At 38.0% G+C, this 12,326-nt stretch overlaps 1 protein-coding gene across 1 annotated transcript in view; it reads left to right on the plus strand.

Moving 5' to 3' along the window:
* The window catches only part of urm1 (ubiquitin related modifier 1), a 12,510-nt gene extending 4,827 nt beyond the window's left edge, over positions 1-7,683 (plus strand). Inside the window, exons 3-5 of the mRNA XM_083568873.1 lie at positions 5,370-5,451; positions 6,409-6,457; positions 7,198-7,683. Coding sequence (XP_083424999.1) covers positions 5,370-5,451; positions 6,409-6,457; positions 7,198-7,266 — 200 coding nt within the window. The 3' untranslated portion in view covers positions 7,267-7,683. The remainder of the gene's footprint in view (positions 1-5,369; positions 5,452-6,408; positions 6,458-7,197) is intronic.
* The last annotated feature ends 4,643 nt before the right edge of the window (positions 7,684-12,326 follow it).

Genomic DNA, 12,326 nt, shown 5'->3' on the forward strand with positions numbered 1-12,326 from the left:
ATTTAATTAGTTCCATACATCTCAGCTGGGGTCTGTCCCGGAGGCGGGGACAGGAACTGCATCTGCTCTGGAGTTGAAGAAAACCTTTTCTTCTTCCTCTTCTTCTTGGAGCAAAAATAACAGATTTACACACCACAGTAAATCTCTTTCCAGATGTTTCTATGCTGTGAAAAACTGTGTTAGGAAGTTTAGGTTTGTAAATAAATTGCCAGAAATGCAGGACTAGGAAAAACTAATTATGTAAATATAATTAAAATGTATTTTTATTTACTATGAATTAATGAATAAATCAATAAATAAATAAATATGCAGCAATAAATCTGAGAAACAAAATCAACTTAAATAAAAAAGTTGAATCATTTCTTAGTAACTGTTTTATTCTGTTGTTTAAAATATTTATCAATTTGTTTATTTTTATATTACAAAATTCTGACATCATATCAGCTGCATCCAGCTATTATTTATGTCATTATTTAAAAATAATAGCAACAGAATAATTTTTTTAAATCCCAGCTTCCATAACATCTAAGAAAAGTGAGACTTAATCTGATATCATTGATATTATATCACAATTAAAGTGTCGCCGAGCCCTAATCCTGAGGAATCTCCTCACTTTCTTTCCTCATCTCCTTCACTTTCACTTAAACAACAATAGAGCTTCACCCTGTGTCCATCCTTCTCCCTGTTCTCTTTTCCTCCTCCTCCTCCTCCTGTCAACCACCAACATCTGTGAGCCTCCTCAGCCTGGTCCATTCTCTCTCTAACTGCTCCATTATGGAACCTCTTTCACTTGTAAATGCGCTCAGTGATCTTGTCGGTGGCTCTTTTATGCCCTGTACTGGGGTCACACTGAAGATATGGAGCGGGGCAGGGGCTGGAGGAGGCCTTGAAAAAGACGGGAGGAGGGAAGATGCTTACAAAGCATCGAGTGCTGGTTTTGTGAGCAGAAAGAATCCTGCTCTTTTGGGTTCCTGTAGGTTTCTGAGGGGGTTCATGGGTGAAGCGGACACGGCACATCGAAGGCCCGGTGCTATCGCTTTATACGACATGTAGGAGAACGTTTGTCTTGTGGTTGCATTTTTACCAACCGAATTTCCCCAACACTCTACAAACAGCGAGAAAAATGTTATAATTATAATAATGCAGCCAATAAACACATGATTCCTTCACCTCCTGAGTCTCTTCTTGTTGGAGTCGTTTGTTTCTTCTACTAGAAGAGTCTCAGGAGGTAAAAGAATCGCTTGTGTTACCTGAGCAGAGCTGACTGTGTTTATCACATGTTCCAGACAAATGCATTGAGTCTGTTATTAATTGAAGTCCTCACAAACCAGTCATTACAGAACAGTGTGTTAGTGTGTTGATGGTGTGTGAAGCGTTTTTAACAGAAGCTTTTCCACTAATTCTCATCGCTAGCATTTTTTATTTATCAACCTAGAACCGGTCTTTCTGAGCTTTCTGTTTATTTAGCGTAATTGTGTGTAAGGTCCGGCGAATATATGTGTGTGTGTGTGTGTGTGTGTGTGTAGGGGTGGGGGTCGGGGAAAGCACCAAGTTTGCAAACATTCTGAGGTGAGTGTTTTATCGGACCTCCATAAAACAGCAGGAGTAGGACAACAACAGGGTCATCGCCATGACGCCAGAGTCGCCTCGGCAACCAGCCTACAAAAGTGGACCCTGTGTGGGAATGTGAGGGACCTTCCTGAGGCCAGAGGATGACCATGGATCTCCTATATATACATGTGTGTGTGTGTGTGTGAGAGAAAGAGAGCGAAAGTCAAATATCTCACTCCATGTCATGGATGGCTGATTGTGATCGCTCGGTGAAATCCCCGCCCCCGCCCTGCCCCAGCCCCGCCCCAAATTTTTTTAATGCTGAAATCCTTAAGTGATTGATGAGTTTGCGACACACACTCACGATTGTCGCAGACAACACACACATCTCAGGGTTGCGCCATCACGGCACCATGACGTCAGCTCCTCGCCCTCGCAGCATACGACAACGATCATGATTGTTCTGGAAAAAAATACTTGCCTAGCTTAGCCACCATGCTACACGCCTTCATCCTTATTCGCAGCCACTTTCCCAGCATGCACCTGTAATGGCCGCTGTGATTCAGACTGCTCCCATTTTCCCCTCCTCTTATTCCTCTCCACTCTTTAAGGGAGCGTATAAAAGAGTATTGATGAAGGTGTAAGGGATCTGTGCTGAGTTTGTAAGGACACGCCCCCTTTTCCTTATTTATTAAACCTGGGCCCGGTGGAGAGAGAGAGAGAGAGAGCGAGGGAGTGAACGAAGGAAAAATGATTGCTTCTGTTTCGAGTCTCGTCGATATTCATTGGCCCGAGCGTTGCAGTGAGGAGGCGGGCGTCACTCTTCACTCGTCTGTATGGACGCCGGAGCGCGAGCTCGCAGACGGAGAGAACGCCGATCGTTACGTGGCTCAGAAGCTTGACAGCGATCCAATTAACCTGAAACAGCCTCCTCCAGCCACCTGCGTTCTGCTGAGAGAGAGAGAGAGAGAGAGAGAGAGAGAGAGAGAGAGAGAGAGAGAGAGGGGGAACACCCGCATGCATGCTGATGCTCCGAAACTCTCCGTCTCTCGCACGGGGAGAAAAGGAATCCTGGGGATGAGCGTTTACAGAACGCTTTCCTTTCCTGACTTTTCTTTCACTTTTTGCTCTTCATCATTTCATCTCGTCTCCTCAAACGCAAACGAAGGAGGGAAGGAAAATGTGAAAAAAAACATAGAAAGAAATGTTGAAAAAGATGACAAAAGGGCAGGAAGATGAATGATACAGAAAGGAAATGAAGAAGAAATGATTAGAGGAAAGAGGAAAAGGTAGAAGGAAGGACGGATGTGGGATGGACAGAATGACTGACACACATACAAAATGAAGACTGAAAGGAAGAAAAGTAAGAAAGAAAAAAAGTAGAGGTTATAAAAAGACAAGAAAATACAAGAAGGAGGCAGAGAAATAAATTAATGAAAGGATCATGAAAAGAAGGGAATGGAATGAAGAGGAAAAAGGTCAGCTAGATAGAAAACAATGGCATGGAAGAAAGATTGGAAAGAAGGAATTGAATTGAGGATCAAAAGAAAGGAAGGAATAAAAGGAAAGACAAAAAAGATGGGAATGAAGGTGGAAAAAATAAGCAAGGAAGGAAAGAAAGAAGAATAGAAAATGGTAGGAAAGAAGAGACGACAAGAAGGAAATGGTGTAGAGCTCTCATCTTTTCATGTCTTCCCAAACTCTCCCTCCATCCCTTTACTTTATTTCCTCCACCCAGTTTTCCCTCTATCTGTGTTCCCTCTGGAGCAGGATGGAAAGGAAGGAAGGAGGAAAAGAAGAAATGAAAAGAAAGAACCAACAATAAGAAAAAAAAAAGGCAACAGAAAAAAATAAAAGCAGAAGGAAGGAATAGAGGAAATGACTGAAAGGAAGGAAAAAGATAAATGGATGAAAAATAGAAAGTATCAAATGATCAAAAGGGGAAAATGGTAAAAATATAGGATGAAAGTAAGGATGAGCAAAAAAGAGAGGAATATTTATTTATTTATTTATTTATTTTTAAGAGGGAAAGCGAAAAAATGGTGGGGGGGAAGGAAAAATGAAAAGTGAAAATTTTGGAACGAAGGACAAAAGGAATGGAACAAATTGGAAAAGGCAGAAAGAACGAAAGAACTGAAAGAGAAAAGAGAAGAAAGAAAAAAATTTACAAAATGGTGAATAAAGGAAAGAAGAAAGGGATCAAGGAAGAGTACATGAAGGAAGTCCAATACATGAGGGACAGAAGAAAGGAAAGGAAAAAAAGGAAGTTCAAAGTAAATAAGCGAAAGATTTGGCAAGAAAAAACATGCAAAAGAAGTAAATGATGGACAAAAGAAAGAAGGATGCGATGGGATGAAAAAGGAATGAACAGGAAGGAAGGAATGAAGGAAAAAAGAGAGGAACAACTTTTAGTTCTTTCTTCTTTTACCTGCAGTCAAAAATGGAGGTCAATAGTAAGGAATGACTAAAGTAACGTAACAAGGAAAAAAGAATAGAAGGAATGAATGAAGGGAAGATAAAAGGAAGAAAACGAGTGCGTCACCCACTTTATTACTGGAGCTCAGTATTTTGTAGTTCATGTTAATGTTATTTTGTTTAATGGAAGACACCATCGAGTCTCAGAGACGGGTCTTCAGGTCGTTTATTTTTTCAGGATCAACGTCTGAAAGTGTTTCTTTTTTTTATTATTATTTTTTTCTTTCTTCCAGTTCTGAACTTAAATCAATCCAGAGCATCTTCTCACTAACATAAGTGTTTGTGTTCCTCCTTCCCTCCGTCTGTTCCTCCTCCTGCATCTCCTTCACCCCTTATTTAAACACCAAAATGGTTCTGTCCTGTAATGGAGGCTGATGATGCTGTGTCGATGCTGCTGGACCACAGACTTGCTCTGTGTGTGTGTGGTGTGTGTGTGTGTGTGTGTGTGTGTGTGTGTGTGTGTGTGTGTGTGTGTGTGTGTGTGTGTGTTGTGCCACTGTTTAGTGTATTTCTATGTTTACATACACTTGCATCTTCTCTATCGCTGTCAAAGCACACACACACACACACACACACAGAGTGCATTAAATGATAGTTGCGTTATCCCCGGACTGTCCAAGTTCATGTTCTGCTGTATGAAAGGTGAAATTAAACTGCGTGATTACAAAAAAATTTAATGATGGATAGAAATAAGAAGGAAATGTGGAAAGAAAAATGGTGAAAAAGGAAGGAAGAAGGGGGGGGGGAGAATTGGACAAAATAAGAATGGAATAGGACAGAAGGAAGGAAGAAAGGATTAAAGAAGAGAAACAAGGCGAGAAGTAGGGAAGGAAGCAATATAAAAAGAGGGGAAGCAGATATGAAAGGAACTGACAAAAAATAAAAGGGAAGGAACATATAAAAAGGGAAATGGAAAGCAATGATGAAAACGAAGGACGGGAAAAGAAGGAAACAGTGATGAAGCGTTTCATTTTCATTTCAACATGCCAGGCGTTTAAGGCTTCCATCCATCAATTATCCTGCTCTCCTCCGCATCTTTTTCACGCCGTGGAGTCGCCACAAAGACGCCATGTTCCCCCGAAAATCCCCCCATGCTCTCCTTCCTATAGCGCTTCACCTCCTGCGTCACATCGCCATGACAATGAAGGCCGCAGATGTTCATATGTATTTATTTTTTTCCGGAATTCTTGAGGCTTTTTATTATGCTTTCCTTTTTTCCGTACATCATTCCCGTTCCCTCCTGATGTAACGCCCTCCCACCCTCGCCGGGACCGTCGCGCCACTTCGACCGCATCATGTGCACTCTGGCCTCTGACCTTTGACCCTCGGTGGCTGTTTTGCAGGGGACGTGAAGCAGCTGCTGGTGTGGATTCGGGAGAACCTGCTGAAGGAGAGGCCCGAGCTCTTTGTGCAGGGGGATTCTGTGTAAGTACCGACACACACACACACACACACACACACACACACACACACACACACACACACACACACACGCGAGAGAAAACACAAAGTAATGTACCTATGGGTAACGGAACACACACGGATGTATACTATTATTACAGATTTTGAGAATGTTGCATTAACGTTGTATTAAGATTATATATATGTTAAATAAAGGTTTTACAGATTAAAAGCCACCTTTGTGAATTGTCCCATTCGTGTGTGATGGATGTGTCGCCTTCTTGAACACGGCACACTACAAAATCTGTACATTTTTATTACAATTACTGCAGAAACCCATCCGTCATGTCAGTGGGTTTAGTCTTTTATACAGCAGTTTAAAATAAAGCATACAACTAACTAACATCTATTACTATTTTATAATACAGATATATATATATAGAATATAGAATATCTAATATATATTATATTATATATATCTATATATAATATATATTTATGTATATGTATAAATATATGTAAGTGTGTGTGTGTGTTTTTTATATATATATATATGTATGAGTACAGATTTAACAAATTAGTGTTGATTGAAGAGACTAGACAGAAAATAATGTAATGAATAATAATAAGAAGAAGAAGAATAAAAGGAGAATGATTGTTTTACACCCTCTGTGGTGTATATAGTGAATTTTCAGGATTTTGTGACACTGTATGTTGAATTGAATACGTAATTTTGAAATTCATATTGTAAAGTAGTTATTAAAACCGGAGGAAGGAAAATGAATAAAAGTGATTGTCTGGTAATCTTACAGATCAGCATTATTGATTAAAACAATAACACAGTGAGGTTTTGAACCTAAGTTGTGCTTTCTTTCTTTAATTATTTTCCTTGTTATTGACATTTTTAATAAATTGTGGTGAGCCGCGTTATCAGCGTGGGTCACGTCCAGTAAACGAGCCTCTCCGTTTTCTCTTACACAGGAGACCCGGCATTCTCATATTGATCAACGATGCAGACTGGGAGCTGATGGTGAGCCCTGTGTGTGTGTGTGTGTGTGTGTGTGTGTGTGTGTGTGTGTGTGTGTGTGTGTGTGTGTGTGTGTGTGTGTGTGTGTGTGTGTGTGTGTGTGTGTGTGTGTGTGTGTGTGGGGACCATGATCAGATCAGTCCACTTCCATGTCTTTTTCTATTGTAATTATTTGCTCATATTATTTTGGCGATCTCTGCGTCACTTTCCTTCTCCATCCGTCCCATGGCCGCTCCGTATCAGTCGTTCAGGAAAAAAACAACGCATATTGGCATCAAGTCGTAATTTACGTGATCGCGGTCAATGAGGGGAAAGTCAATGTCTTGACAAGTGTCGATGATGGTCTGAAACCCACAAATCAAGCACTGATTTAAACCCCTGTTTTCCATGTGCTTCCTTTTTTACAGCATCAACATAAATCTGGTTTGTAACAGCTTTTAGCTCCGCCCACTTGCCTTCTCGCACACCCACTAATAAACATTGGACAGGCGCTTTTAGAGGGTTTTGTTCTTTTCGGGAGATGTTTTGTAGATATCTTTACAGCTAGTGGTGGTGTTTTTGTGTGTGTGTGTGTGTGTGTGTGTGTGTGTGCGTGTGCGCGTGTGTGTGTGTTTTCAGTAAATAACTAGAAATCATTGGATAATTTGTATACTGTACCACATAATATATATTGTGCATAATGTGTGTGTGTGTGTGTGTGTGTGTGTGTGTGTGTGTGTGTGTGTGTGTGTGTTTGAGTCTAGGGTGAGTTGAAGTACCAGCTTCAGGACCAGGACAATATTGTCTTCATCTCCACACTACATGGAGGTTAACAGGATCTAACGGACACACACACATGAAGGCGTAAATACACACCATATATTCTTGCCTTTAGTCTCAATGCTCTACGCCACCCTTCCTCCAACCTCTCGACCAATCAGACGAGCCCGTCTTGATTTTTTTGTTTATTTTAAAGCCCAATTAAACAGCTCATCAGAGGGACGTTGGCGGAGACAGGGTCGTCTCGCTGCTCTACCTGCCCCTGGGTTCGATGGACGTGGGGTCACATCGGAGCGCATTCAGAGGTCACTCTGTCTAGCCGACGTCCAGATGGATTCTCCAGAGACGTTTAGGATTCACCGATCGCTCTCACTCTCACCCCCAGAAATGACACAATTTCCATTTTCATTTGTTTTACATCTGTTTTTTTCCTCTTGTTTTTGAATGAATAAATGTGATTATTTTTATAATCTCATTTTTCAGATGCTATTTTTTTGTTGGAGAAAAATCATCATTGATTTTCAGGTCACTTAAAAAGTGAAATATAAATATCCAAGTCTGTTACGTTTCAGCTGCAATACTCATCGCATCGATTTCTGCCTCCGATCTTTTATTTTTTTTAAAGACAAAATTATATAAGGGAATAATATTTTTTAAACCCAGGCCTTTAGTACCATTGAAGCACAAAATGTAGGATGCTTTTGCTTAGTGACAGTGTCAGTTTTTTTTGGTCTCATTGTAAAAAAATATATATATATTTATTTATTTATTTATTAACTTTTAACAGTTATTTTTAGAAATTATGACACCATTTGCATTTTTTTGTTTCCATTTACTTTATTATTAAACTGCAGATTTGTTTTTTTTTTAATTGGTATTATGTTTATTTATTTATTAGGCATTTATAAGATATTTTAGGTTTTATTTAGTTAATAATACATAAGAAAAAAAAAAGGTTTTTATATATTTAAATGTTTTAATGTGTATTTTTTTTTTTTTACAGTCTAGGTTTTATGGATCTTTTTTTTCTTCATTATTATTATTTAATCAGCAAAAATCTGACCTCAAACATTTTATATATATATATATATATATATATATATATATATATATATATATATATATATATATATATATATATATATATATATATATATATATATATATAAACCTGTGTGTGGTGGTGGTTTATAGAGACTCCAGTCCCAAATCTGTCAGTCGTATTTTTCATCCCTTTGCATTATATAGGATTAATCCAGTTTGTTATACATTCACCACACTGCTTTTAAATCTTTTTTTTTAGTTCGGAGCATGGCAGGCCTGATTTACATCTCTACATCCTACAGAAACAATAGCAGTAAACAGTGCATGGTCTTTTTTTGTTGCAGATTGATTTTGATCCTACTTTAAGACCCATTTCCTGGTCCTGGGGTCCCCTGGAATATTCATTAGGGGCGAACCCGCGGGATCCACTGAAGAGTCGATTTGCAACGGAAAACTGTATGATAATAGTGTAGCCTAACTATAATACAAATGCTAATGAGCTGGAGGGAAAGAGAAAACACCCCTGTGTGTGTGTGTGTGTGTGTGTGTGTGTGTGTGTGTGTGTGTGTGTGTGTGTAGGCAGGCAGATGAAGAGAGTAAACATTGTTCTCCTGCGGCGTGACCTGTCAGGGAGGTCAGGAGTTAAAATGGCGGCTGATTATTAAAGCCAGCTCCTTTTATGAGTTTAAAATAACTTTTAAAATAAAAGAAAGTAGCTTTTTTTTTTACAGCAGCATGAAGGATTCTAACTCAAAAATTAACCTGCTTTTATTGACATAAAATAAGTCCAATGTAAAGCCACCAGTTATTAGGAAGACGAGAGATGTCTGTGAAATGACGGACAGAAAATAACCCCCATGTTCAGACCAAAATCTCAGTCTAGATGCCATTTCATCGTCACTCGGTCATCTAGACCTAAAATTACCGTTGTCCTGCTCTGCCCATCAGGTTCTCTTGGCTGTATATGTATAATCCCAGGTGATTCGGGCAAACATCACCATCTACACATCTGCAGTATTACTGGTTTCCGTTAGCAGCCCGCGAAACATAACTGATGCTACATTTTAAAATGGCTGACCAATGCCATCTTCACTGTGTAAGATGTTAATTGACTGAACAGTCGAATGAAATGTGTTCAAACCAAGAGCAATTTTAAAAATATTGACTTTATGATAACAGATTTTCCCCTAATGTCATCAAAAGTATCATGCTAGTGATCATATTAATATGCTTATGATTATAATAGTCGGTAAACCTTTTAACAAATATATTTTATTGAATGCAACAAAGGGAATTAAATATACTATAATAATAGTGTATTTTATAAATTATATTGTGTGGGCTGATGTGCTCTAATTTAATAGTAAAGAATTGAGAATAAATGGGTTTTTTTTGTAGGTTCTGTAAGCTTGAAGCCTAAATCTATGCTAATTTGAAGGTTTGTGAGGGGAAATTAAGGGTATTTATCTTCTTTGGAGAAGGTGTTATGTAAAAGATGGTATTTGTCTTCATGTGTAAATGTCAAAAATCCAAGCCTTTTAATTCAGTATATCAAATAAGTGTGACATGATGGAACCCAAACCATAAATAAATTATATATATATATATATATATATATATATATATATATATATATATATATATATATATATATATATATATATATATATATATATATATATATATGAGAGTGTATGCTATTGAGGCTCCTCTACAGTATATAGGACGCTGGACGTTTCCTCAGCATGAAAGCTAAACTATAATTAGCCCTTGATGTTGCTCAGCCTACTTCTCCTCAGCCATCATGGCTTCTGCGTCATTTAGAAGGTGCTACGGTCGTAAACTACAGGGTGGAGATGTTCATATTTTAGCTTCAGCCCTGTAAAGGCGGGAAAGCTAAGAAGAATGACGGCGCGCGCTTGCCGCCAAAAAGCTGCAAGATCAAAATGGCGGGAGAAAGATAAGGCCATATAGAGCGTATACAGCCTCTGATGAGGCTGTGATTTAACAGTAAACACAGAGATTGATGGCAGTCCTCATAGTACAAATGTAGACTTTATTTTAACGGGACAACATTTTTAATGTTGTATTTCAGAACATAAGGTGTATTTTTTTACTTCCTTTGCTCGCTTGTGGACGGTGTCATGGCAGCCATGTGCTGTCAGCATCAAGTCCAGCATCAAGTCCTGTGTGTGTGTGTGTGTGTGTGTGTGTATATATATATATTTTAGGTGTTTAACACATAATATATATAAATATTTATTTTATTCATTTATTTTTAACTAGGCTTTTTCGTTCTCCGGAATAGTTTGCAAAAATGTTTGTGATGAATATTAAACGTCAATTTTTTATTTGTTTAAAATTCTAAAACGTTTTTGAGAGAAAGCATTAAGTAATAACGGGTTTTTACATCTAATTACATATTTTGCAATAAGTGCAAATAAAGAAAAATAAATATAGTTGATTTAACAAACGTCCCATTGTTGATTTATTTTGTTGTTGTTTTTATTGATGTATAAATCTTTCTCCGTATTTACTACAATAATAACACGTTATCAGAAAATATTTTATAATTGTATACATCGACTTTTCATTCCGTTTAGCGTCTTTATTCACCTGTTCATCTGAATTAAACCTGACTAAAGCCTCTATAAAGCTTATTCAACAAACCAACCACAAATATATATTTATTTAATATTTACACAAAGTTTTTTCACCACGGCATCATAAACACGCTGCATGGCTGAATTGTATTATTTATACACACTGTTAATAGGAGTATTGATGCAATTTGTATTTGACAAGACTCTTAGAAATAACCCGTATTATCCTAAACCCGTTTTATCCTAAACCCGTATTATCCTATCGATAATCCTAAAAATGATCCATGCCGCAATAGTAATCTATGAAATAGTGTTAGTAATCTACAGCACTGCAGTGTTTAAACTGCACGGTGAACCGCTTTAATAAAGTCTATGGAGGAGATTAGAATAGAACATAATTGGACCTTTTGCCTAATTAGCTAATTGAAGGTACATCGCTTGCCAGGTAAAACACACACACACACACACACACACACACACACACACACACACACACACACACACCAAAGATATTGAAGGTGCAGATAATGAAACCTTTATTATTATAGGGGAGGATGTATTCGGTACAGTTGCAAGTAATTTATAAAAAAAAACAAAAAACAAAGCAAATGGAAAGAAAAATCTCCAACTTGAGTCTCTCTCTCTTTTTTTCTCTCTCTCTCTCTCTCTCTCTCTCTCTCTCTCTCTCTCTCTCTCTTCTCTCTCTCTCTCTCTCTCTCTCTTTCTCTCTCTCTCTGTTTTTTTATCCACAAATTCCAGTGGTCGGTTGCTCATGCGCGTCACTGTGAACTCATTTGCAATGTAATTAGCAGTGTATTGATTTAATGAGAGAGAGAGAGAGAGAGAGAGAGAGAGAGAGAGAGAGAGAGAGAGAGAGAGAGAGAGAGAGAGAGAGAGTTGCTGACATATTATCGGGACAATCAAGCGATTCTGATACTCAATATAATATCCGATCTAAACTCAGACGCCTTCACTTTTCTCCTTCTGTGACTTAACACGAGAAGCTGAAGGCCCGAAATTGTGTGCTGCTGAATTTCACTACACACACACACACACACACACACACACACACACACACACACACACACACACACACACACACACACACACACGCACACACACACTTACTGCAATTTTTCACCTCGTTCTGAGAAAATCCTGCAAATAATTTCGTTACAACCCAAACGAAAATATATAAAAGTAAAAATAAACTAAAGTTTAATTATATTTTTTTATTCCTGATCGAGAGAAAAGTGTAGTGTTTTCTAAATCCAACCTAAAGTCATTTAAACAAGAACAAACATGGAAACATATCAGTGTTTTTTGAGCCACTTCAAGACTGTACACTATAACAGCAGTATTTACAGGCATTCAAGTATTTAATCCTCTTTACCGAACAGGATTAAAAAAGAATTCGGGTAATATACTTATTTACATCGAGACATTATTCTTGTATGTAGATAAAC

Source organism: Silurus aristotelis (assembly GCF_946808225.1).
Source record: "Silurus aristotelis genome assembly, chromosome: 18".
Taxonomy (NCBI): domain Eukaryota; kingdom Metazoa; phylum Chordata; class Actinopteri; order Siluriformes; family Siluridae; genus Silurus; species Silurus aristotelis.